Below are 27,860 nucleotides of genomic sequence, written 5' to 3'. Positions count from 1 at the left end.
TCCTTTCTCAATTTTGAGCCAGTCCATTGTTCCATGTCTGGTTCTACCTGTTCCTTCTTGACCTGCCTGCAGGTTTCTCAGGAGGTTGGTAAGGTGATCTGGTATTCCCATCTCTTTAAGAATTTTCTACAGTGGTTGTGAGCCACACAGTCATAGGCTTTAGCATAGTCTTTGAAGCACAAATAGATGTTTTTCTAAAGTTCTCTTGCTTTTACTATGATGCAGCAGATGTTGGCAATTTGGTCTCTGATTCCTCTTCCTTTTCTAAATCCAACTTGTACATCTGGAAGTTCTTGGTTCACGTACTGTTAAAGTCTGGCATGGAGAATTTTGAGCGTTACTTTGCTGGCATGCAACAAAGTAATGTGTATATATATGCATATTGTATGCTTGCATGCATGCCTGCTCAGTCACATCATGGAGCTTTGCGGCCCCATGGACTGTAGCCTGCCTGGCTCCTCTGTCTATGGGATTTCCCAGGCAAGAATACTGGATTGGGTTGCCATTTCCTCCTTCAGGGGATCTTCTTGACCCTGGGATCCAACTCACATCTCCTCCTGTGTCTCCTGCATTGGCAGGTGAATTCTTTATCACTAAGGTAACTACCCTTGAAAGTATAATTGCTCAGTTTTGTCCAACTCTTTGAGACTCCTTGGATTGTAGCCTGCCAGGCTCCAGTGTCTATGGAATTCTCTAGGCAAGAATACTGGAGTGGATTGCCATTTCCTTCTCCAAGGAATCTTCCCAACCCAGGGATCGAACCTGGGTCTCCAACATTGCAGGCAGATTCTTTACCATCTGAGCCACAAGGGGAGCCTTACATGTATATTAAACAAAATTGGACTCATAGTTTTATAACTTTGTTTTCATAATGTATTGTCATTTTCTCAGGTAATTAAATTGCCTTTCATATTGTCATGTTTTAATGATGATGTATATGCTGTGATTTATTGTGCCCATTTTTCTTTGGGCATTCTTTTAGGTTGTTTACCAATCTTTAGTATATCTCAGTACTATCAACCTTCCTTTTCAGACAAATCTCTATTCTGTGTAGTGAAGTTCTCTTCAGGAAGATTCATTCCTTCAAATCAGCTTGGGTGCCAGCATCGTCTGTGGCTGTGGCTTGGGCATTTGTTTTGGGGCTGTGCCCGGATTGTCATCTTTTGTTTGGGTTTTTTTCTCAGAAGCTCTGGCAAGCAGAGGCAGCAGCCAACAGTGTGGCATCTCCCTGGCCCTTTGTCAGTGCTGGGCTACTCAAGCTATGTATCTGGGGCAGGGACAAAGAACCATGTGCTCCCACCCCCTGGACCATGTTCTGCTGACTTCTTAAAGACCCAACTGGACATTAACTGCTATCTTCTTTCAAATATAGGCCTCTTCTTCTGATGAAAAGAGAAAGGAAGAATGGACTACCATCACCAAACTTCCCTAGTCCCGTGTGGACAAGATAAATACATTTCCAAGTAAGATTTTTTGTTATGGTATTGTCCTTGCAGTGGCCGGTCCCATGTGGAGGGAAGCCACTGGCAGAGGAGCCTCCTCTGTACACGAGAGGAGCTCATGTGTGTGAGAAGGAGAAAGCAACTGCGTGTGGACTAGTGAGAGCATCAAGCAAGTTTGCTGCTATAGATAAAGAACATGCCCCCAGAGCCTGGCCATAGGGAGTGAAGTTAAGGGGGTCAAGACATGGTACCTTTAGAGGCTCGGAAGAGTTGATGTCCTGGAGAGTTTCTAGGAGGAGGAGTTGGTTGTGACAGCCCCAAATCTTTACACTGAATGACTGGACTTAAAGTGACAGAACGCCCTTGCCTCTTGCCTGAGAAGAGGCAGAAGCATACTTCAGTCTCCGCAAGCTCCTCCCTCCTCCCAGGCCTCCCTGCATTCACTTTCGGATAAAACTTGATCAGAGCATTTTCAGGTTTGACAGCTGTCACTCTGATCACAAAGGGTGTCATCTGCTCTCTCTTCCATGTTTAGTATTGACAGCTATGGTCCCAGGGGAACAACTTGGAAACCAGTATTTAGAGGCCTTGTAAGGTTTTTAAAAAATGTTTTTATAAACTAAAAGCACGTAGGATAAAGAGACAAAAGCACCTCTTGAAGGAGAGTAGAAAAGTACATTAGAAGAGTAATGCAGAATATTACATTAGGGGTTCCCATGTGGTTCAACGGTAAATAATCTGCCTGCAATGCAGGAGACATGGGTTCAATACCTGGATTGGGAGAATCCCCTGGAGAAAGGAATAGCACCCCATTTCAGTATTCTTGCCTGGGGAATCCCACGAACAGAGGAGCCTGGTGACTATAGTCCATGGGGTTGTTAAGACTTGGATACAACTTAGCGACTAAACAACAAAGGTATGTCAGTGAAGCCTAAGTCAATGGGGCCCAGAGCTCTCCCTTTTAACTTCCTGAAATCCTTGGAGTTTCTGAGTCTCATGAAGGTCTGTAGTGAATTTCTTCTTCTCACAGCATTTGTGAGAGAGGAAAGTCTGTGGAGAGGCTGAAGAAACCTTGTGTGTGGGCTTTAAAGTGCATTCGCTTCTATGAATCTGTGGTTTAACAAGGCCTGTGTATTTAGCTTGGGTTTGAGAAATGTAGTGAGAGCTGCTAACCATTGTCAGCAGACCAGACCTCCTTGGTTTTCTGGAGTTGCTCCTTACATTAAGTCTGTTCTAGGTAGTATTTACTCTTGATCTTGATCCTGGGAAAGTTTGTGATGGAAGATTGGTGGTTCTACACACCATGGGTGTGTGTATTTGTGTGTATGTACACATGTAGACAAACACCCTGACTGGAGTGACTGAAGGCCAGATTAGAGGTGAGAAAAAGAGGGAGTAATTGCATTATAAGTGATTTTAGCTGAGATTGTGACACCTCTTGTATTTTTCTCTTAAGGAATGAACTTCTTCTGCATTTGAAGACCTACAACTTGTACTACGAAGGCCAAAATTTGCAGCTCCGACATCGTGAGGTAAGGAGTCACAGGGAAGGTCTTGGGGCTCCTCCCCTAGTGGCCAGCCCAGTCTTCGTCTCCATGTCTTCTGGGTCTCCATGTCTCCATGTCACCCTCACCAAGAGGGTCTCTGCCTCTTTTGCCACAGTGAGTAGCCTCTCAATGTTAGTGATGTTATTGGGAGTCCCTAGAGTTCTTTGGAAGTACACCCCGGGCCCAGATTTTTTCTAAAAAGAATGAGTTTTCTGTTTTGGAGATATTCCTGTGGCTGGACTAATACTAGCCTCAGAAGGAGGACCCTCCAAAAGGATGCTTTCATGAAATGGCTATTTCAAATGGTACTCAAGCAACCTTTTTCCTCTTGGGCAATTCAGGAGCCTCACCCTGTCCTCTGTGTTGCCACATCTGGCCCATGTGCTGTTGCAGCAATCTGGACAAGTTACATAAGCTTTGGGTGGTAACTCTTGGCTTTTCCCCACAACTGCAGCAGCCTTCCTAGAATGCCTTCTTAGCATGTCTTTTGTTATCCATATGTCTTTCCTCAGCCCCCTTCCTGAGTCTAAGTTTACTCACCCTGTATCCATTTCTGTAGAGCCTGTTTCGGGTAGATGGTGAATTATATGGGAGCCTGGCAGAGTAATTTATACTCAAGTGTTCTTGGCTGATAAGAAGGTACATGTAATACCCTTCTAAACACATTTTCAGCTTATCAAGCCATATTGCTTTAATCTGTAGAAACAGATATCAGATGGTAGAATTTCAGCTACTAAGGCAGGCTGGTTGGGGATAGTATGTAGTGGCTTTTTGTATGTTCCTCACACTACACCACTTAGGCAAAGTCCTACTTTGGGTTAAATTCTGCCCTCTAATCATGTGGTATAAAGTATCGATGCCAGCCTTGACCGCTTAGAAGACCATACATGTAACCTGTGCTTAAACAACGCTTTTCTCCTTAAGATCCCCAAACACCCTAAAGTTGTTCCACACCTCTCCTGCCTTCTTTTATTACCCCCTCCCTCTCTAAGGATGATCCTGGGACCCGGATTGGTTGTTCACTGAACATGTGTCATCTTTCACGGGGCTTGTCCTGAAGATGTGGCCATAGCCCAGACCTTAGTCTTGACCCTGCTTATAAAACATGGGTTCAAAAGGTTTTGCTGAGATTCTAGAAAGAAGACCTGACTCTTTAGGCACTGTCCTCAAACCTTCTACTAATTAGTGGCTGGATCCGTAGCAAGATTTTGGTCCTTAAACAGCTTTTCTGAGGTATGTCCTGTAGATGACTCAAGGGGTATGGTGATTCCTGAGATCCATCTCTTTGGGATAAAACATCAGGTATTTTTAGAAGGCCTTCACATTTAAATTCTTATCAATTAACAACCCTTGAGTATAAATTTGGAATTCTTGCAGAATTTATTCACCTCTTGGAGAGTTATTATGTAGCACATTAGTTAATTATTGGCTCTCGGAAGTTCTGCTGTTAAGAAATCTGATAACACAGCATCTCCCAACTCACAAGATCACTTGATACTCTTTTTAAGGTAACAGTTCATCTGCCAGATGAGCTAGTATTCTGTTGAACAAACTTGAGGAAATGTTACTCTAAATCATCAACCAGTGGGTCAGATTGCTAAACATGTTATAATGAAAGACACATCACTTTCTATAGTAGGGGAGGGGAAAAATAGCTAATTCAAGGTTTTAGCTCTTGCTTCTGTTAGCGTAATTTAAGAATAGCAGGCTATTTTCTCACATACTTTAAGAAATATATTTATTGTTCTTTAAAGTCATTAGTATAAAAAACAACAAAGAAACCATTGTTAGAATTTGCACATGTCTATGAATTTTGAGGCAATGTGTGCTGACCTCCGAGCTCAGCTTGAGAGCCTGGAGAGTGTCTTGGAGCTGAGGTGTGACTATAACTTGGGTGCACCTACCTGGGCACATCAAGAAAACTGTCATTTACCACAAACAACATGGTGCTGGCTTCTTTGGGACTTTTCTGGACTTATCCAATTGCTTTGTGGCAGGAGGAAGATGAGTTTATTGTGGAGGGGCTGCTGAACATCTCCTGGGGACTGCGCCGGCCCATTCGTCTACAGATGCAGGATGACAATGAACGCATTCGACCTCCTCCATCCTCTTCCTCTTGGCACTCTGGCTGTAACTTGGGGGCTCAGGGGTGAGTAAAGAGAGATAGGACTGGGGGTTGACCAGAGGTATCTGGAGATTGCATGTGTTCTCAAGCTGGTAAATGCTACCTACTTCCAGCAAGCCTTGATCCAAGCTCCCATTCCCACTCCCCCCTGCTCTAGACTTGGAATGAGGAGAAAGGGTCATATGTTGGTGTTACTGGGCTTCCAGAACTGTCATCACAATCAATGAATGAGTGAGGAAGGGAGATGCTGAGTCCAAGAGGAGAAGCACTAAGGCTTGAGTGAGCAGCGTGCCATCGCTCATGGAGACCCTACCTCTCTAAGGGGCATTGTAGTGGCTAGCCAGGCTCAGTCTGAAGATTTCTGACAGGACACCCAATACCCCAGCATCCTCCCCACTGGGACCACTCCTCACAGAATGACCCCACCCCAGAGTCATTTAGGGCTCAAAACTTCTGTCCAAAGCTCTCTGTGTCTTAGAGGAACCTGGAAGTGGGGAAAGAATGTCAGGCCCTGACCAAGCCAGCCAAGCAAGCTCTGCTTCCTTGGCTATACCTGGAGTTGGGTGGTGGTGTGATGGTCTTGGAGGTCCCCTCTCCTGTGTTCCCACTAGAAGGTCTGTGAAGACTAAGCCTGTTCCTTCCTTAGCCAAATGAGGAGCTCTGTACATCTAGCAAGGCACACCCTCTTTACTGTTTTGTGTGTGTGTGTGTGTGTGTGGCTGTGTTGGGTCTTCTTGTGGTGCATGAGCTCTTCATTGCTGCATGCAGGCTTTCTCTAGCTAAAATGCACAGGCTTCTCATTGACGTGGCTTCTCCTGGCAGAGCACAGGCTCTAGGGTGTGTGGGCTTCAGTAGTTGTGATGCACAGGCTTAGTTGTCCTGCAGCATGAGGAATCTTAGTTCCCAAACCAGGGATTGAACCCATGTCCTCTCCGTTGGCGGGCAGATTCTTAACCATTGGACCACCAGGGAAATCCCTACTATCTGGGATTTCAGTTTTTAGGATAAAGTGACAACCCTTTGCTCCATCCTAAAATTTGCTAATGCTGACTGCCTTGGGGCCAGAGCATGATGGAATGCACCAAGATCCCAGCCAAAACCACAGTGATGTTTTTTTTCTGTTTTAAATGAGAACCAAGCCCTCTCTGTTGGCCCCATTGAACATTTTGTTCAACTCCACAGCCAAATCTATTCTTGGCTGAATTTAAGAGAAAGCTACAATGTTGCCCAAAGCCTGTAGCTGATCTGGTTTATTTCCAAGGGAATTTAAGGAGGAAAATCTTTGCTTGTACCATCAGTGCTGGGGGTGTGGGCTATAGGGGGAGCCGCGGAGAGGTCCAGTCAAGGTTCTTTGGTTTCATCGAACTTTGCAGTTTCATACTCTGCTTTGCTTTCGGCATTCTCACTGTATTTGGTTTCAAGCGGGCCAAACCCATTCCATAGCACCAGCCTAGCCCGTAGAGTATTACATTTCGTTCCCTAAGTGAGATGGTTTTTAAAATTCCATTTGACCATGTGGCCTTTGGCTGGCCTACTCCAGCGTCTTTCAGGCTGTACACTTGTTTCTTTTCCCTTCCTAATGGCATCAAGCTGGTCTTGGTTGCTTCTTGAAACCTGCAAATACTTTAACAGAGTTTTCAGGAATGATAAATAATGTTATTCCAGTGCCTGCTATAGTAAAGTGAATGCCTGGACCACTGTTTTAAGAAGGATGCTGACTTTGGAGGAGAATGGATACATGTATATATATGATTGAGTCCCTTCGCTGTTTACCTGAAACTATCACAACATTATTAATTGGCTATACCCCAATACAAAATAAAAAGTTGTGGGTTTTTTTTTGTTTGTTTTTTTTTTAAACATGCTGAGACCAGTTTCTGCTTGGGCAATAAAGAGGGTTTCAGACTAGGGAGTGGGCAGTGGCTGCTGTGGGTGCCAAGTATACACCATTCCTGAGAGGCTCTGATTTCATTCTGGGGCTCAGATTATAACTATACAACAGGTAGTTCTTCAGATTTTCAATATTCAATTGTCTTTCCTTAAAATTATCATCCCTGGCGGTCCAGTGATTAGGACCCCATATTCTCACTGCAGAGGGCTCAGGTTCAGTCCCTGGCCAGGGAACTAAGATCCCACAAGCCACATGATGTGGCAAAAAACAAAAAAATGTCACCCCTGGACTGTAAGTCCTATGTCTGCTGAGTCATAGTATTACCAAACCAAATTTGCGTCTGCTCACCTACATGCAGTAAAGCCAATTTACTGACATGAGGTTATGGTGAAGGAAGGTGCTGCATTTATTGCAAGTCCAAGCAAGGAGTATAGGCAGCTCATGCTCAAAAGACCTGAACTCTTTGATGGCTTTCAGGGAAGAGTTTTTAAAGGCAAGGTGAGGGAGACTGTTGCAGGGTGGTAGATGCTCTTCTCATTAATTTGGTGGTGAGGTAATTAGGTGGTACTTCAGGAGTCAACATCATCTGGTTCCAGCTGGTTTGGGGTTTACCTGCTTGTGGTCAGAAGGCAGTTAACTTCATATACCTGGTGGAGGAGTCAGTATCTGCAAAACAACTCCTGGATATGGCTCAGGATATTATCTATAGCCCCTGAGGAGGAACTAAAGGTTCTTGAATTGTTTTATGGCTAAACTATTATTTTTTTGTCTTGCTTGGCTGTTTTCCTTTGTTTCTGCATTTTCTCACTTCTCTGATTATGTTTTGTTTTGTTTTTGTTTTTTTTTGAAACTCAGGGAAGGCCTAGAAGGCTAAAGCTTTTTAACAAGAAGAAGAGGATGCAGGGGTCTGTTCCTTAAAAGCCCCCATAGGGTCTTGATTGGTTTCACCAGGGCACCTACATTCTTCTCACCATGGGAAGGTCTTAATTGGTCAAATATGATTCTCCTTTCTAGCCAAATCCTCTGTTGATTTTGGGTGTGCTTCTCTGAGCTGCTTCCATTGTCCTTCTGAGCTTTGGGAAGTTATTTCCCAGTTATCAGGGCAATTCCAGGTCTCAACTCAGATTGCCTGCATGTGACCCTGTCTCCAGCACCCTGAGCACACGGCCATCAGTGCCACTTCTATAGTTATTCTGACTCTCAGAGCAACCAACCTATTACTTTCCATTCCTGTTAGATTCCAGAAGAAATTTCTGAGTAATTCCTCCAACATAAATGGGTCTGTACTAGAATCTTGTCCTTAAAAAAATGACCATTATTAGGGTTTTATAAATAAGGCATAGACTTTGTAGGTGCTTAGAAACCCAGCACAGGTACCACACAGGTATTATTATTGTTCTCTGTCCTGGGCTTGATGTTGCTACAAATGCTGGGAGCAAGCACTTTCTCCCTCCAGAATTCACCTTCCTTGCTCAGTGCTTGGCTCAGGAGCTGGGCCAGCCTCATGAGGCCTTCAGCACAGCCTACCATGTCCTTCATCACCTACTGCATGGTGATCCCCAGAACTATTCGCTTTGCATGAGTGGGATGGGGTGGGACTGAGGGAGTTCCTCTGCAGGGGCTGAACCTTTTGTTTGTTTTTGCTTCCCAGTACCATCCTGAAGCCCCTCACCATGCCCAACATTCCGATCTCAGAGGTGGATGCCCTGCCTGAGAGTGATCAGACACTGAGCCCCACAGGTATGTGCATGGTGGGAGGATCCTCCAGTTGGAGCCAACTGTATGAAGACTGATGTGATGAATGTTGTATACTGTTACTTATTTTTTGGAAATATAAAATTCACATAGTTTGAGATTCAAAACTTATTAAGAAAAAAGAACTGAAAGTTTCACATCTCATCCACCCCCTGATTTTCCCTCCCTAGAAGCAATCTGAAGGCTTTCTTCCCAAGATATTCTTTGCAAACACAAGGAAACACACACCAACAAAGCTTAATGTTTGGATGTCATTTTTTTCTTTCCTTTTCTTCTATAAGTGGCAGCATTTTGCACATCCCATTTCTGTTAGTTTGTCTTGAGGATTGTTCCATACAAACCCAGAAAGAACCTCTGCATTCTTTACAGCTCTGCAGTATTTAATTGTATGAATAAATAATTTAATCACTTCCTATTGATAAACATTTAAGTCATTTCTAGTCCTTAGACAAAAGTGTAGACAATATCCTTGTACATGTCTCATTTCACACATTTGTGTCTGTAGAATTCTTTCAAATTAAGTTTCTAGGTCTGAGGCTGTGTGCATTTGTAATTTTGATAGATATTATCAGTTCATAATATCTTGCAAGTCCTTATATCATGCTTATCCTGTGCCTGACACTGTTCTAAGTGCTTTCAATTAATCAACTTATTTAAACCCATACAACAGTCTTGTGAGGTAGATGCTATTATTAACCCCTTCTATAGGTGATGTAGCTGAGGCACAGAGAGGTTAGTGATATATGGTGTCGGGAAGGAAGACATTTTTCTCTACCTGTTACCGAGTCCAAGCTCATTCTGCTCCACCACACAACAGGCCAATAACCTGAAAGCTGAGGTGCTGAGGCAAAGAATATGAATTGGAAAGCCATAGACTGAGAAGATGGCAAAGTAGTGTCTCCAAAAAACCCATATTATCAGGGTCTGGATTCCAGTTTCTTTTGTAGAACAGAGAAGGAGAGAAGGTGAGGACATAAAGTAAAAAGGCCATTTATCTTGTAATATAGGAGATCTGTTAAATTCATCTTTTCTGCAACCATTCATTGGTGGGTAGGGTCAGATTGTCTCCCTGTGAACTGAACAAAGCCACTTTAGCTTAACAGTTAGACAGAGGGGCAGAGTTCCTTGAGGCAGGCCATTATGTATTATTATAATAATAATAAAAAAAAAAAGGTAAAGTCCAATATGGAATCAAAATTGGCTTTTCCCTATTATAATCCCCCACTGTCAATGTCTGTTCCACAATCTTGTGGAAGGGGGTGATGACCATTCTAACTGCTTTATCAGATGGACCTATCTGGGAGTGTTCACCATTGGTGCCAGTGTTCCAAATGTTGAGATTTGTCTTCTTTTGTTCCCCTTTGAAAAGTGTCTTCTTTGTACTTTGTACTTAAAAATATTCACAATCTAAAAGTTGAGAGTTAGGTTTTATTCAGCAAGAATTTTTTAGGACTTCAAACTCAGGAGGCAGCATCTCAAGTTAAGGAATTCCGTGCTACATATGGGAAGATACAAGCGTCTGGGCTCACTGAAATCATTCTTTTGATACACTTCTCAGTTAACTAAGGACCTGTATCCTCTATTCTCACGTTGTGAGTTTCCTCAGGGCTCACCATAGGGAGTAGCCACAATCTGATGGCTGCAAATGGCAAATAGTCCTTCCTTCTTGAGTTCCCTCAGGGCTCATCAGCTCACACTGGAGAGCTGCAAGTGCTGATGTCTGATCTCCTCTTGGTTAGGAATTTGGCCAACATTTGGGAAACATTTCATAATCAAACTTTGTCCCCTGGTGCTGGCTAGGAGGCTCATCCAAGATCAGGCGAGCATTCTTGATATGCCACTCCAGGTGCTAAATTTTTGGTTAGGCCCTGTCAATAATTAAAGATTATCCAGATCTTCTGTCTAATTATGATCCAAGAGACATTCTCCCTTGTTACTTCTTCCCATACCTAGAATCACACTATTACAATTACTTTATGAAATAAATGTGGTCTGTTTCTCAAGATGTTTAGCCATAGAAGTTTTGTTGGAGGCCTGGTTACACACGGTACCGTAAGAGACGATAATCTTGTAAAAAAGACAGGATATAAGTGATGCAGCTAGTAACATTGACAAAGGCTTAGTGCCGCAGGGAGACACAGAGCACAAACAACTTGGAAACAAAGAACAAACTAAAGTGATGATTAGCATAGCTAGTTGTAGTGTTAGTCGCTCAGTCATGTCCGACTTTTTGTGACCCCACGGACTGTAGCTTGCTAATCTCCTGTCCAGGGAATTCTCCAGGCAAGAATTCTGGAGTGAGTAGCGATTCCCTCCTCTAGGGAATCTTCCCAACCCAGGGATCTAACCTGGGTCTCCTGTACTCCAGGCAGATTCTTTACCATCTGAGGCACCAGGGAGTCCAATTGCAATAAAATATCAAGTCCACAGGAGAGCCAGCTGGGGCCTCCAAATTTTGGCAGGATCAGATACAAAATGATAAATATTTCAGCTTTGTTTGCAAAGGTATACTTTGTTAGCTTATTGTAGGTCATACCATGAAAGCTTTTTTTTTTTAAATTAAATCTAGTATATTTCTCAAAGTCATAAAATTATAAACCATATTCATCAGTCCATGTACAAAACTTAAAATTGCCTAGTTAAAGATTTGAGTAAAATGCAGTTAGCAGGAAACTTGGTTATTTCTGTGACATATAACATTTTAGATAATGTATCAGGACATATCAGCTGTTAGGGATTCCACATAAATTTTGGAATATCTACATTAGTGGCATTTATCCATACACTATAACCTAAGGTTCTTCTCCAACCATTTGACAAGAATTTTGAAGTAATTTAACATATCAAATAAACTTAGTTTGACCTTCCTCTTTGAAATGTCTCAAAGATGTTCTTTTGAAGTATCTCAGAGTCAGCTGGAGCCTAAAAAAGCTTTAGTCAGATTTTGATATTTGGGAAAGTTTGTTAAAAATATCAAAAAGGTTTTAAAACACAGGAGGATCATAGGTCACTGTGAAACAATATTTATTCATTTAACCAAAGTCTCAAAATGATTAAAAGAAAGCAAATATGGATCACCTAAGGGCCCAGAAACTCATACAACCTGTAATCAAAAATGAGCACTTCTAACAGAAAGAGATATATCAAATTCCAGCCCTATATTAGTTTACGTAACAAAATCCATTTACCTAGTCAACTTCAGTCTAAATTTAGTTAATCCTGACCTTGTATAAAACTTTCTCAGTAAAATGTAATTTCATGCCTCATACCTTCTTCTCCTGTTTTCTTATTAACTGGGTCTTTTTTAACATTATAACTGGATCTTCACTGCTGCATGCAGGCTTTCTCTAGTTGCAGTGTGGGATGGTAGGGGGTGGTGGTGGCTTCTCAATGTGCTAACTTCTCTTGTTGCAGAGCCAGGCTTTAGGTGTGCAGGCCCAGTAGTTGTGGAACACAGGCTTAATTGCTCTGCAGAACATGGGATCTTCTGGGACCAAGGATCAAACCCCTGTCCCTTGCATTGGCAGGGACATGGACCACCAAGGAAGTCCCTCCTCATGCCTTCCTAACCTCCTCACACATTCTACCATACTGAAATGTTTTATTTCTTCAGTAGCTTTAATTATATATTCAAATTAGAATTCCTAACAATCTTAATTTCTAGTGAAAACCAAGAGACAAATAATAGTTACCAAAATATGGAGAAACTATTTCAGATGATTTTTAGCTAAAGTTAGCAAGTTATTTTTTCTTGCTGACAAATTTGCAACAGGTATAACAAAATTTCCTTTAACCTCTATTAAAACTAGGTACAGTAAAAGACTGCTGCTTAATGTTGATGGCTCAAAGACATATCTATATTAATTAGATCAACAAACATTAACATAAGATATTAATTTAATACTAAATACTTTCCTGTTCACTGAACCTAAAACTAATTTAGCTTAATTTCCTTTGTATTTAGAATTGTTTGGTTTGTAAGCACTTACTTTTCTTGAAGGCAACTTAAACAGAGCTCTTTTATGAATTAACCTTAACAATGATATCCAAAGACACTTACTGAGATATACACATATCCACACAGACACAATAAGAAATATTATACTTTATTTTCCAAACTTAGTCGTATCGGATATCACAATACAGAACTCACTAGTTTGTAAATAACAGAATAAGAAAAAATTTAAAAGGCTTCTTCCTTTTTTACTAATATTTATGGAAAACAAGTCAAGTTCTAAATTACTTTACCCTTTTTTCAAAATTTGCGTTTTAAAGAGATGGCAGAGATGAGGAGACCAGATAGGACATTTGCATCTCAAAGATACAGGGAAATTTCTCCTAAGATGACTTTGTTTCCCCTTTGTTTAATACTTGCCAGCCTTTTACGGGGTGGTATTTGGGGACTTCAGAGGGGAGGAAGGCGATTCACACGGAAATGGAAAAGCAATGGTTGGTAAACAGATGTTTGCTTGGCCCTGAAAAGACAGTATGACATGGGGTGAACTTTGATCTCTGTTTCCTTTACCACATTTAGTCCATATTCTTTGTAGATATCTCTGATTGTAGCTCTAGTCCTATAATAGGCCTGCTATCTTAAATCCTTCAGACAGTTAGGGGAAAAATCAGTTTCTTCCTGAGTCTTTTTGGCTAAAAACTTATTACAACCTAAAAATTAAGAATTTTAGGGAATTTTTAGGACTTCAAGCCTGGGAGGCTGCATCTCAAGGAACCCAGTCTGAGAGAGCTGCTGCAAAGAATCCAGTGGTGGGCAGCTAAGATATATAGGAGTTTTGCAACAAAGGACAGGTGATCAGAAGATAATTGTTAATTTTAAAAACCCAGATAGTTCAAGTTAAGGAATTTAGTGCTTTTCTATGTAGGGGAAAATGCAAGAGTCTGGGCTCAGTGAAATCATTCTTTTAATATGCACCTCAGCTATCTGAGGCAAATATCCTGTGTTTTCACTTCCTGAATTTCTTCAGGGGTCACCGTAGGGAGTGGCTGCAGTCTGGTGGCTGCTAACTGGCAGGTATTCTTTCCTTCCTGAGTTCTCTCAGGACTTACCAGCTCACCATCAGCTATGACTGCAGTTGCTGATGACGGTGATAGCCTTTGTTTACTGATATGGCAGGTATTGTTCCATTTATCAGTCTTTTGGGTCTTGATTATTTTCAGCATACCAGTGACATTTGGGGGCGGCAAACTTTGCTACAATGGCAGTGGTAGAGCTGGGGTTTGAACCTGGGAGTCTGGCTCTGAAGTCTGTGCTCTAAACTTTGTCACTGTATTGCTTTTTGGTAAATTATGTATCATGTTTTTTCCCCAGCAAGAAATACTGTTTTTATAAAATATATTTTTGGGGAAGTTGTAGGTACTGTAGCATTGGTCAAGAAGTTACTGTAACTGCCACATCCCAGGTCCAGGCAGACAGAGCTCATTTCCTCTTTCCATCTCAGACTCCAGGGGCCTGAAGTCCCTACAGGAAGACACCCCACAGTTGATGCGCACACGCAGTGATGTTGGGGTACGTCGTCGTGGCAATGTGAGGACACCCAGTGACCAGCGGCGAATCAGACGCCACCGCTTCTCTATCAACGGCCATTTCTACAACCACAAGGTAGGGGAGGCAGGGTAGCACGGGGCAAGGGGTAGCCCTAGTGGGAGCAAGAGCCCTTCCTGGGCAACTGCCACATCAGGTCTACAGACACCTGGGAAACCACTCAGTCTTTGGCTTGTGGGTGGGCTGCTGGCTCTGTTAGAGATCAGGAGCCCCCCCAGATGGTGGTGGTGTGGGAAAAACTGTGAGAAGATGGTTGTGTCCTAGGTCTTGGGTGAGTCCTTTGGGATGGGCCACCAAATGAGGGTCCTTGGCTTCACACAATTCAAGAGTGAGCCACAGTAGAGTGAAGGCAGGTTTACTCAGAGAGCTACACATTCTTCCATAGACAGAGTGTGGGCTGTCTCAGAAGGGGGAGGTGGACCTAGGGCATGGGGTCACCTGAGAAAGTGAGAGCAGTGCTGGGAGAAACACACTCCACAGAGAGTGTAGCCCTGGGAGATACACGTTCCACAGACAGAATGTAGGCCATCTCAAAAGGAGAGTGGTGGCCCCAGGGCAATGGTTCATCTGGGAATGTGAGAGCAGCCCTGGGCTATGGGGTTGGTTAGTTTTTATGGGGTGGATAATTTCCTAGTGGGAGGAATATTCTGACTATCTTGAAGAAGGGGTGGGGATTTCCATGAATTGGGGTACCACCCACTTTTTGGCCTCTTATGGTTGACCTCAGAACTGTCATGGCACCTGTGAGTGGGTCATTTAGATGCTAATGCATTACAATGATGCATATGGAGGTGAAGGTCTGCTGCTGCTGCTGCTAAGTCGCTTCAGTCGTATCTGACTCTGTGCGACCCCATAGACGGCAGCCCACCAGGCTCCCCCGTCCCTGGGATTCTCCAGGCAAGAACATTGGAGTGGGTTGCCATTTCCTTCTCCAGTGCATAAAAGTGAAAGGTGAAAGTGAAGTCTCTGAGTCATATCTGACTCTTGGAGACCCCATGGACTGCAGCCTACCAGGCTTCTCCGTCCATGGGATTTTCCAGGCAAGAGTACTGGAGTGGGTTGCCATTGCCTTCTCCAGGTGAAGGTCTACTGGAAGTCAAATCTGCTGACGTCTTGGGCCAACCAGTTTTTGTGGGATCCTGTTCACAATGGCTGTGCTGTTCTTTTAATGGTTGTGCCCTGCCCCCTTCGTTCCTATCTCAGTGAGTGAGATGTGAGATGACCCATAGACAACCCTCATCAGAATCACCCCCTTTACCCCCAATCCACATGTTACTCTCTTTCTGCACCATGTGCCTCCAGCTACTATGTGGCCTGACTTCTCTGTGAGTTAAAGGGCTGCCCTGAAATAGAGCTGCAGGATTCAGGTTGATCTCACGTGGCCTGAGCCTATGGCATCTTGAAGCAGGGTTTTGGTTTCTGGTTAGAGATTGAGATCAGACAGCAGCAGGAAAATTGCTGAATCCTAGCCACTGGACCACCAGGGACCAGTGGCCAGTGACAAAGTTGGCCCATCAACTGTGTAGAAATGAATTTCCACCTACAGGCAGAAAGGAGTGAAGCAAGTAAAGTGTTTATTAGGAAGAAAGAGTACAGTATGTGTGGATAGACACCCTGGAGGGCTCAGAGAGAGAAGTTCACACCCTCACAGTAGTTTGAATCACTTTTATGGCGCATTTCTTCTAGATTTCCTTCGATCAATCATCTTGGTTTGCCTGGTTCTGAGTCAGTATTTGATATATCTCAGGGTCCTCCCCTGTGTGCATGCACATCTCTTAGCCAAGATGGATTTGATCTAGGAGAGGCACCCAGTGAACAGTAGCATGAAGTGAAATCTTAATTCCCTGCCCAGGAACTGAACCTGGATAGCCTGGATGAAAACCAGGAATCCTAGCCACCAGACCAGCGAGGGCTTGAGGCTGGAAGCTATTTTTCCCTGGCTCTTGCTCCTAGTGAAAAAATGCATGTATCATGGAGGCAAAAACTAAATGCAAGTACAGAGTTTATTATTAGAGACATAGCACAACAAACATGTGGGAGAGCGCACAGAGAAACAGTTTGTTTAGATGAGAAAGAAGCAAGGCAGAGACACACACCTGGAGAGAAAGGGTATGGGTGTCCTCCCTAATGAGGAGGAGCATACTTAAGAGGTGTTTAATATAGGGCAGTCCTTTTGGGTCTTTGTCTTCCACCTGGCCAACCATCTTGTTTTGCCACCCTGGCTAATTTGTCTCAAGACCTTCCTCCTACGTGCATATGTACATTTCAGACGAGATAGATTTTGAAGGAAAGCATCCTGGGAGAAGCAAGACTCATCATGGCCTGGCATTGTCCCCTGACTTTTGACCCCCAAGGAGCCTTTATGCACATGTGCAGTGTCTCCTTTGCCTCAAAGATGGGAAATATATGGCCTCCTTATCCTTTATTCAAATAAGATTTAGCCCATCTCTGTTCCTGTCATGACTATTATCTTAAGGTAAATAGATAGGAGACAAAGCCTATCCATTTACCCTGTTTCTGTTATTCCCTTTGGAGAGCAAACATATCTAACCTGGAGCCCACCTATCTCCTGTCTCGGGAAATATGAACAGGAGGCTAATTGTAAGTGTCCAGCCTGAAGCCCACTTTTTCCTGCCCATGAAATGCAAACCTGAGACCAGTTGTAAATGCCTAGCCTGTGGTCCATCTAGCTCCTGCCTCAGATTCTAGTGAAAAGGCCTTGTGGGTAGTTGACATCATACCCCCTCCCTCTTTGACCTCCAAGGAGCCTTTTTGTGCATGTGCAATTGGGAAGGTCTCCTTAACTTCCCTGGTAACTCAGATGGTAAAGCATCTGCCTGCAATGCGGGAGGCACGGGTTCAATCTCTGGGTTGGGAAGATCACCTGGAGAAGGAAATGGCAACCCACTCCAGTATTCTTGCCTGGAGAATCTCATGGACAGAGGAGCCTGGTGGGCTACAGTCCGTGGGGTCGCAAGGAGTCAGACACGACTGAGTGACTTCACTTTCTTTTTTCTTTCCTTAACTTCAAGATTGAGAAATATGTGGTCTTTTATCTCTTATCTGGGCAGAGCCCAGCCTTCTCCATCATCTTGCTTTTATGGAGTTTCTACTATTAAGGCATTTCTACTCACGGGGAGAAACTGTTCAGCCTGGGGCCCATCTGTCTCCCACCTCAAGACCCCAAGCTAGCTTCAGTCTTGCTGTTTGGCTTTAATCTGGCCCTAGAAACAATTGCATCATGGAAGAATGATCACAGACTTCCTCCTGTTGAAGTTGTAGAGGAAGGTGCTTTATGTGTGTTTTGTTTGGATGGAGGGCCTTCCTTATCTGTTCCTCTTTCCCTCCCCAGGCCTGCAAATTGGCAGCTCAGATCCCTCCAGCCTGCTGTGGTGGGGTGGGTGCAAGTTCCTGAGCTAGACAAAACACAGGGCTCTTTGTTGACCTAAAGCCTGATACTTCTAGGTTGTCAGGGGCAGGGGACTCTCAGGAAGCACAGATTGAGTGCCATTGTCCTTGTCCCTTGGGTTGTAGTGCCCCATTCTTGTACACCTGCTCTGAGTCAGACTCTTCTGTTGACAGACATCAGTGTTCACGCCAGCCTATGGCTCCATCACCAATGTCCGCATCAACAGCACCATGACGACTCCACAGGTCCTGAAGTTGCTGCTCAACAAATTTAAGGCAAGTTCTCTCCACTGGCTGTCTCAGACAGTGATGTGTGTGCCTTGGGACCCCCAAAGGTATAGGGGCGGAAGCTATGGAGAGTGTGTGTTGCCAGGGTAGGAGGGCACTGGGCAGAGAAGGTTTAGGTTCTTTAGATCCCATAAAATCAGCATCACCTGGGAGCTTGTTGGAAAAGCAGGTTTTCAGGTCCCTCTCTCCCCTGAATCAGGCCCACTGGAATGGGAACTCAGAGAGGAGGCCAGGGAACCTGTTCAACAAGGCTTACAGGGATTCTGATACCACTGAAGCCTGGGAAGCACCAGCCCTCAGGTCCTTCTCCACCAGAGAAGGACCCCAGACCTGATGACTGGATCAGGGCTCCATGTTCATATTGACTTCTGTGCATTTAGGGAAGCTACTTTAAAATATCAGTCTTTAATAGATGTGAAAATTACAGTGCATGGTGTTTTTAAAGTCTTATTACTCTGTGTTTTCCACCATCACCTTCTAAGTCTTTTGGAAACCAGGTATTCTGATTTTTATAGAAGCCAGTGTCTCTTAGTGATTTAAGGCATGGGCTCTGGGTTTGAATCTCCACCCATCATCTGCTGGTTGGATGAGTTGGACAAGTGACTTAAAATCCCTGTGCTTCTGCCTCCCCATCTGTAAAATGAGGTTGGGAGCACCCATTGCTGGTGTCAACAGAAAAAAAATTGCTCAACCTGAAAGTTGAGAGCTATGTATTTTTCCTATTTAAACAAAATCTTGACGTTTGTCTTGGAGTATAGCCGATTAACAACGTTGTTAACAGCTTCAGGTGAACAACGAAGGGACTGAGTCACGCATGCGCATGTATCCATTTCCCTCAAACCCTCCTCCCCTCGAGGCTGCTACATAACATTGAGCAGAGTACCCTGTGCTATACAGTAGGTCCTTGGTGATTATCCATTTTACATACAGCCGTGTGTATGTGTCCATTCCAAACTCCCTAACTATTCCTCCTCGCAGGCAACTGTAAGTTCATTCTCTTAAGTCTGTGAGTGAGAGCTGTGTTTTAGTTGGCGGATATTCTTAGGACTTCAAGCCCTGGAGGCAGCATCTCAAGTAATCCTGAGAAAATTGCTCCGAGGAGACAAGGAGGGAGCTAGAATACATAGTTTTCCAACAAAGGGCAAGTAGTCTGAATGTCAAAAGATTATTGTGAATTAAAGGAAAACCAGATATCTCCAGTTAAGGAATTTAGAGTTTTTCTAGGTATGGGAAGATGCAAGTGTCTGGGCTCACTGAAGTCGTTCTTTGGATATGCACCTCAGCTATTGGGCCAGTGTTCAGTCTTTTCCCATCCTAAGTTTCCTCTGGGGTCACGTGTGGAGTCGCTATAGTCCAATGGCTGCTAGTTGGCAAGTACTTTTTGATCCCTTCCTGAGTCCTTGTCAGGACTCACTGGCTCACCATTGGAGGTGCCTGCAATCGCTGATGACTGTAACATCTTTTGTTTACTGATATGCCAGGCAGTATTTTACTTCTCACTGGATTTTCATGAGTATTAGATGAATTAAAACATGTAGAGTTTGCTAGAACTGTGTCTAGCATGGTGCAATAAATATTAGCTCTTATTACCTATTATTATTAATAAACTTACTTACCTGCCCCATATCCTCATCACTTTTAATACTGTAGATAAACAGTCCTCCCCTCAAAAGAGCCTATTATTTATTTAGCTTTGCAGCGTTCAAGAAGAAGAAATGGCCACAGTTTAGATGTGTAAATATATGCTTTTAGTGAGTATCTTTTGCTCCTTCCCGATTCAGATTGAGAACTCGGCAGAGGAGTTTGCACTGTATGTGGTCCATACCAGCGGTGGTAAGTATAAAGAATACAAAGCGCTTAAAACTTTTAATTAACTCAAAATAGCAAGTTAAAAACAGAATCTCTCCCTCATTTGCTTAGTTCTTGGTTTTGGAAACCTCCAAATGTTGTTTGTCTTCAAGGCGGGTGGGCTCCCTGGGTAAGTTCACTGGGGAATGCCATATATGGTCAGTAAACAAACCCTAAAACCTAACTGCCTATAAAAAAAAGAACTGGATTTTCTCAAAGCACAGAGAAAACTATTTTCTCCAATGCAGCATCTTCCAAAAGGCTTGAGGCATGGAAATATTGCCGAGGGGTAGGAGAGCGGCAGCAGTTGCTTTGAACAATACCTGTTGAATCTCTCATTTACAAATCAGTTTCCTGACTTGTATGGCCGCATCTCCTAAGGTGTCGGGTCCATTTGAACCCCTGAGTTGACAGCTACTTATAGTAAGAAAGACCTCAGGCAACTCAGAGCTGCTCTTGGCTGTGTGTGGTTCCAGAGAAACAGAAGCTGAAGAACACGGATTATCCTCTAATTGCCCGGATCCTCCAAGGCCCATGTGAGCAGGTCTCCAAAGTGTTCCTGATGGAGAAGGACCAGGTGGAGGAAGTTACCTATGATGTGAGTCCCTTTTCAGTCCAATATCTGTCCCAGGAGGGTAGGGGGTGGGTTGGATAAATGATAACTGGGTTATAGCTTGGTTTTTTTGCCCAACTTTGTTGCTATTTCTCAATACTAGGTTTTCTTGAATGGTAGTGATCTTGGGGCCAAGGAAAATTAATGTAGAGGCTAGGCTGAGGGTGTGTCCTGTGATAATTAATTGAAAGAATGCTCAGGCACAAAATGATTTCCATAGAAGGAATAAATTTATTCAGGCTTTTTGGTATACTTAAGGGCTGAAAAGTTTCTGCAAACCTTTTCTAAGCAATTTCAAGAAGTTAGCTGAGATTTTACCTTGAGCATTAGTCTGCTTTTGCTATAGTAACAAACATTCCCAAATCTTAGTCACTTAAAACAGCAAACATTTACTTTGTTGATCAGGATTCTGCAGGCTGGTAGCAGTCATTCTGCTCTAGATGTGGGTTGACTTCAGGTGGCTCAATGGTAAAGAAGTTGCCTGCAATGCAGGAGACCCAGGCTCAATACCTGGGTTGGGGAAATCCCCTGGAGAAGGACATGGCAACCCATTCCAGTACTCTTGCCTGGAGAATTCCATGGACAGAAGAGCCTGGTAGGCTATAGTTCACAGGGTCACAAAGAATAGGACATGACTGAGTGACTTTCACTTTCACTACATTGTATGTCTTATTCAGAGGCCAAGGGTTCAGAGGCAGTGGCTACTTAGGTATGCTTCCTATGGCAGATGGCTGGAGTGCAAAAAACCATGTAAGCTCATTTAAAGCCCCCACTTGGATTTGACATATGTCACATCCACATACATGTTCCATTGGCCAAAGCAAGTTGCATAGCTGAGCCCAACATTAACAGGGTGAAGACATATACTTCTTGCATAGAGAAGAGCTGATAGAGCAGGGTAAGGACTCGGGTGAGGACCGAAGAGTGGCTGGTGGGGGCCACTCTCTCACTTACAGCTTCTCAGGAGGAAGTTCACATTTGGATACCTGTTTGAGACTTGAGGCACAAATCATCATTCTGAACATGGTTCCTTAAATTCTTTTAGGGGAGATCAGAGGGGTTTATTGAATATTATGAGTTCCAGTCTTCTCTGCATGACTGAGTCAAGAGAAAGTGCTTTTCTGTGTTTGACATTACCTCTCGTGGTATTGAATACATGAGATAAAAATGAGAAGTCATGAGATAATGTATTAAATATCATGTAGATAAAGCGATCTTTATCATGGACTCTGCCCACCTTGAGAAGAATAACACTTGGTTCCTGTCTTTGAGGAAATCCTGAATTAGCACAGAAACAGATTTCCCAAGCCTTTGTGCCATGAGAGAGATGCCCCAAAAAGTTGGAATAGTGCTGATAGGGGTCTTACACCCCAGACTTACTTTTTCCTCCTCAGGTGGCTCAGTATATAAAGTTCGAGATGCCTGTCCTTAAAAGCTTCATTCAGAAGCTCCAAGAGGAAGAAGATAGGGAAGTCAAGAAGCTGATGCGCAAGTAAGCATGGCCCCTGGGGTGGCTGGTTGGATTCTCCTGAGGCCTCAATGAGAGAAGGCTCTGCTCTGGAGCCCTGCAGGGGCTATGTGAGCTGCTGCCGGGATCTGGGTCTTATGGACTTTGTTCAGGGGACTTTGTGTTGACAATGCCATATGTCAGGTGGGGACGTGAAACTTGTATTGATGTGTTCGTCTTTCTGCTTCTTGTTCAACTTCTCATTTTGATATGGGACATAAAAATATTCCAAGGATTTTAGGAAGGTTGTCTCAGTAATGGAAATTCATCTGAGCAGAGTACCTCTAAAATCCCTTCCTTGTATCTTTCCTCCTTTTTTTTTTTTAAACATCTCTTCTGGAAATTGCATTTGAGTTGAAAAGTCCAGTACTAAAACTTTGTTCTAGGAAGGATTTTGTTATTTTTTTGTCATATTTAGTCACAAAGTAGATTACATTTCACAGAGATGGAAGAACAATTGAGGTTTTCTTGCCACTAGAGAATAAAGTCAATGCTTCATTTATTGTGTTGGTGATAAGTCGTATGATAGCAATTAACATTTATTGAGCACTTACTATGCCAAACTTTAAATATAGTTTTTGCTGTGTAGTGCAAAGCCATGTTCACTCTGTATAACAGTGTCCACTCCAGTATCTGAATTGCCATAATTCAGGAAAGGTATAAAAAACAGTACTTATCAATAAGCCATGGACCTCCATGCCTGGTAGTTACTATATCCTCTTTGGCAAAATGCAGATACTGATATTAGGTTGAACCATATGAAGTTGCCATTTTTGTAGGCTCCTCCAAATGGTAAAAATAATGGCAATTTCCTGTGGTCCAGCCTAGTTGAGGATTAGATGATCCTCTGTGTATAGTGCCTTAAGCATATTAAGCACTCAGTGAAGGGAACCTTATTACTGTTCATGTTATTTCACCTTCTCATTCTTTGTCAGATTTTCTAATAATTATAATAGTTTGGAGTGAGCCTCTTCAGCTCTTTCATCCTGTTGTAATGAACACAAGTAATGAAGTGGTTCAAGAGTGGGCCAGTAAGAGAAGCAAAGGGTTGACACATTTGGCCCCACTGTGACCCAGGTGGTGGGGGAGGGTCCCGAGAGGGAGCGTGTTGCTTTCCGCTCTCCACCACAGCTCTTCTTTCCCCAGGTACACTGTGCTCCGCTTGATGATTCGGCAGAGGCTGGAGGAGATAGCTGAGACCCCAGCAACAATCTGAGCCACTAGAAGAAGGGGATCCAGATGCTGCAGAGGCCATTGTGGCCCAGAGAAGACTCACAGGAAGCTGGATGCCTTCCACGGAAACATTTAAAAGCAAATCTTGCCAGCTTTCAAACCACAATGGAGAAGCCAGCAACTCCCTGTCCTTTCTTTTCCTGCTCCTTTCCTTCACTCACGAGGACTTTCAATTTTTATTATAAGGAGGACCCAAAATGTGCGTGCACATGTGTGTGCTCAGATGGTACACATCCACATGCCTACATGATAAATTCACATGCAGTTCAGTTCCAAGCAACCAGCACTAGGGCTTGAGGCTGGCAGATATGCTGCTTGTAGGCAGGAAAACCAGAGGAGTCACCGCCAATCTGAGGGGTTTTAGACTGAAGAAAAGATTTCTCCTCTCAAGTGCCAAGGAGCAACTATACATGTCTGCTCAACTTTAGAAGGAAAAGAAGGCCTAGCAAACTCACCGTCTGGGGCATTTATGTGTTAATAGGAGCTTCCCTGGTAGCTCAGCTGGTAAAGAATCCACCTGCAATGCCGGAGACCCTGAATCGATTTCTGGGTTGGGAAGATCTCCTGGCAAAGGGACAGGCTACCCACTTCAGTATTCTTGGGCTTCCCTGGTGGCTCAGATGATAAAGAATCCACCTGCAATACAGGAGACTGGGGTTTGTTCCCTGGGTTGGGAAGATTCTTGGAGAAGGGAATGGCTACCCACTCCATTATTCCTGCCTGGAGAATTCCATGGACAGAGGAGCCTGGTGGGCTACAGTCCATGGAGTTGCAAAGAGTCGGACAAGACTGAGCGACTTTCACTTTCACTGTGTTAATAGATAGTCCCTCTGTATACCTAGAAGGATCTGTGAGTCTGAGATCCTTGGAAATAAATTAATTAACAAACCATGCCCTCAAGGCAGGTCTGATGAAAAGAAAAACTATCAGTGGGGTAGATGCAATAAGCCCACAGGTTTTTACACTGGAAACTTTGATTGTTCTAAGTAACAAGGACGTGTCTGTCTGGATACCAGTAAAGAATGGACTCTGCCTTGGCCCTTGCCACCCTGGCTACCTCTCAGAGATAGGGGGAGCCTGATGTTTCTCTCAGCATGCCAAGCTGTTGACCCCAATTCTTTGGTGCCTCCTGAGTTGAAAGAAATGTCTTATGAAACAGGTCTCACTCATTTGTATAAGGTGCTGACTGGCTGGCGAGGCTAGCGCCTAGTCTTGGGTGGCTGGGAAATTTCCCCTCCTTAGGGAAATGTGAAGACTTCTTGTAGAATGACAGGTGCCTGTAAGTTCAGTCCATTTGCACATAATCGAGGAGTCTTCCTGCACTTGGAGCTGAAGTCCTATGTTTGAAGTCAAGCCTTTAAACTTTCCAGCCACTATATTCTTGCAAGTTGCTCTCACCTTGTATGTGGAAATGGACTCTTAGGAATGAAGACTTCTGCTATTTACCAAGTATGGGGTTCAGAGATGCCTTTTGGACTGCCCTGTGATGGTGCATAGTTAGGATGGAGCTTCTCTCTCAGCTTCTCTGAGCAGCTACCTGGGTGATCTTTAGAGACTCCAGTGGAGGGGAAAGGGCAAGAAGAGTCTGTCCCTTGGAGCCCCCATTGGGAAGATTGACAAGTAGCTCAGCCCCAGTACAGCTGATACTGTTTGAAGAGGGTTAGATGGATGGTTGGAACAGGGTGCTGGCTGTGGAGGTCAACCAAGCAGGGCCAGAAGCTCCTAACAGCAGGAGTCTGAGCCTTGTTGGGGTAGAACTCTCCATCTCTCCTCTACCTCCTCTCTGAAGATTTGGAGAGCTGGGCAGTTGAGGAAAGAAGAGCCACTGATCTGTGCCTGCAAGGAAAGTGGACCTTTGCAGCAGAGTTCTTCCTGCCCTGGGCACCCTTGCCCCCATCTGCCACTGTGGCTTCCAAGAAAGACCTCTTTAGATGGCTTACAGCTGTGGTTTCATTGTTGACTTTCAAGAAGATGGTATGCTGCCACCTGTCATTTTGCTAGGGGTCTCTTAGCAAGCTTACTGCCTCTGTGGGGATATCCACCAGCCTTGTGCAGGGTGGACTGGAATTCAGGAGGGCCTTAGCCTCCTCAGTGGGCTTCTGCAAAATGCACAGAAAATAATAGGGGCCCAGGGAGAGGCTTCCTCTGTTATAGATGGGAAAGAACAGTTTTGTGAATGTAAACATACTTCCTGAATTTTGCATTTGAGAAATGACTTGGAAAACTTTTTTTCTGGTTATTTTTATTTTGAACGTTCAAAGCCTTTGTTGGCCCCAATAATCTTCTTTGAATGGCTTGGGAAAAATTTTTCCACAACGTAAATTACTAATGACTAACTTTTATTGGACAGCTGTTTTGGTTTATCAAAGTTCTCTTTAATTTGCACTAACATTATGATAGTGTTAAACATGGAAATGTTGCCAAATGTCAGTTTGCCAGGTCACTTTCTGAGAAAGTGATTCTGGGGTAGGCTTGATTTTTTTTAAAGATTGGGGATTGGGTGGAATTAAGGGAAATCTCTTACATGATAACATTCCACTTAATGCAGACCCCACTTTTCCATTTTGGCTCGCCCTGTTTAGAAATCATTTCTCATGTACTAATAACCCAGTCAGGAATTTTGGAAAGATTCTTTGAAACAGAGGCACTGCTGTGATGCAGAGCTGTATTTTCTCACTGGTATCACATGGCCTTGCAGCTTTGAACTCCTGGGCAGATTTGTGTGCATTTATGTAAGTGTGTGCAATGAACCTGAAACCGTGTGATGAACAAAAGGCCAATTTATAGGTTTTTTCCCTCACTTGTGAAAAGCGACATAGCCTCATCCGACTTAATCTGTTTCCTGGAGCTTATGTTATAAGGTGATCAAATGAAGGAAAAACTTGAGTTTATCTGATTGGTAATAAGGGGATCCAGTCCCCCAGGTGATGTTGGAATTAAGCACAAGGTAACATTCTTAGTAATCACATTAGTGAGAATGTGAGGAGTTAAATTGGAGGGGGAGGGGGAGGGGTTACCTTCAGGAAGAACTGAAAAGCACAAAATAGGCTTGACTGTGCAAACTGGTGAGGAATGCATACTGACCTCCGGGCTTTTGGATTTTAACTCTGAGTTGAGGCTGAGGTGGGAGAATCTGAGATTAACCATCCCTGTGACAAATGCTGAGCCCTGAGGTTGAGGTTTTGGCCTGAGACTTCAAGGAATAATATAATTCACCTTTCTCTCCTTTCTACCAGAAACAAAACAAGACACTGTCCTAGAGACCTCCAGATAATGATATTTTGTCATCTATGTAGATAAGACTTTAGGACATAAAGACCAAAAAATAAAAAAGTCACTCAAAACACAAACCTTGTTCTCTGATGCAAAAATGTCTTGGCCAGAATTCTTTGGAGTTTGGGCAGTTATTTCAGGGTTAGGAGATTGGAAGGAGAGATGGATACAGAAGGGGAAGAAGCTCTCAAAGAAAAGAGATGCTCTCTTTAAAAAACAAAACTGTTTCAAAGCTCTGTAGGACAGAGAACACGGTGCCATAGGTACATCTCCAAGAGAAATTTCTGTATGAACAAAGGAATTCCACAGGTGGCCCTACTAGTAATGAACCTGCCTGCCGGTGCAGGAGATCTCAGAGACACGGATTCAATCCCTAGGTCAGGAAGATCCCCTGGAGAAAGGCATGGCAACCCACTCCAATATTGTTGCCTGGAGAATCATGGACAGAGCAGCCTGGCAGGCTATGGTTCATAAGGGTCGCACAGAGTCGGATAGGACTGAAGCAACTTAACACACCAGCATAGCACCCAAACCAAGATGTGAAGGTCTAGGTAGGAGGCAGAGATCTCCTTGAGCACCGATGCAGCAGTACAGATTCTCTAGTCAAGTCTCTACTTAAATTGTTTTACACAAAGTCTTCTTGTTGGAGGCAGATGAGATGAGAAATGATCTAGAGAGGTAAAAATAGACAAATGTGGCACCCTTTCTTTCTGAGGGAATTGACAGCATTTACCCTGTCACGGGAGGTTACGGCTCCCCCGGTGTTGTAGCCAAGCACTAGACATGGACAAGCTGTAAAGGGAGAAGCTCAGTTTACCTGTGGAGCCTCCCCAGCAGATTGCAGACCTGTTTTCCAAGCTGCTGGTTTCTGGTGTATAACTGCTAGTGTTTCTTAAGGGTTTCCCCATTTGATTTAGCTTTGTGAAGTATCTTTTATCTTAATCATAACTTGCTTTTCAAACAATGGTACATGACCTGGTTCAATGTTTGGTTCTGAATTTATAAACTGATGTGTTTAGATATCTTAATGTAACTTGACAAGTCCTCAGTAGGGAGCTGTGAATTTCTGTAACATTTTGATATGTTTTAAAGCACCTGACCTAGATCTTGTTGAATAAAGCACTCTCAAAAAGAATTTTCTGGTGGACGAGTATGTGTGTCTGCTGCATTATAGGAGGGTTGGGGATGGGAATGTGAAGGTGCATCTGGGAGAGGCTTTGATTTTCTTCCTTCAGAGTTTATGGTTTGAATGTGTTCAGACTTGGTTCCAGTTTTCCAAATAGAAAGTAAAATTAGAATATTCCTTAGGAATCTTGAGTTCAGGCCCCTGGTGGAACCAAGAATGATAGGAATAGCTGGGGACAGCTGTT

At 43.6% G+C, this 27,860-nt stretch overlaps 1 protein-coding gene across 3 annotated transcripts in view; it reads left to right on the top strand.

The window, feature by feature from the left end:
* The window catches only part of RASSF2 (Ras association domain family member 2), a 58,990-nt gene extending 31,365 nt beyond the window's left edge, over window positions 1–27,625 (top strand). For all 3 annotated transcript variants that reach the window (NM_001435126.1, XM_005214436.4, XM_015474079.3), the window contains exons 2-11: window positions 1,373–1,463; window positions 2,899–2,974; window positions 4,987–5,138; window positions 8,657–8,745; window positions 14,217–14,377; window positions 17,903–18,004; window positions 19,798–19,849; window positions 20,341–20,462; window positions 21,872–21,969; window positions 23,131–27,625. In NM_001435126.1, the coding sequence (NP_001422055.1) occupies window positions 1,405–1,463; window positions 2,899–2,974; window positions 4,987–5,138; window positions 8,657–8,745; window positions 14,217–14,377; window positions 17,903–18,004; window positions 19,798–19,849; window positions 20,341–20,462; window positions 21,872–21,969; window positions 23,131–23,200 (981 nt within the window). In that variant the 5' untranslated portion in view covers window positions 1,373–1,404 and the 3' untranslated portion in view covers window positions 23,201–27,625. The remainder of the gene's footprint in view (window positions 1–1,372; window positions 1,464–2,898; window positions 2,975–4,986; window positions 5,139–8,656; window positions 8,746–14,216; window positions 14,378–17,902; window positions 18,005–19,797; window positions 19,850–20,340; window positions 20,463–21,871; window positions 21,970–23,130) is intronic.
* Window positions 27,626–27,860: the final 235 nt, after the last annotated feature.

The sequence above is a fragment of the Bos taurus genome, chromosome 13 (assembly GCF_002263795.3).
Source record: "Bos taurus isolate L1 Dominette 01449 registration number 42190680 breed Hereford chromosome 13, ARS-UCD2.0, whole genome shotgun sequence".
NCBI classification, from domain to species: Eukaryota; Metazoa; Chordata; class Mammalia; order Artiodactyla; family Bovidae; genus Bos; species Bos taurus.
Note: the sequence above shows the minus strand (reverse complement) of the source record. Positions and strands in the feature narration are given on the sequence as shown.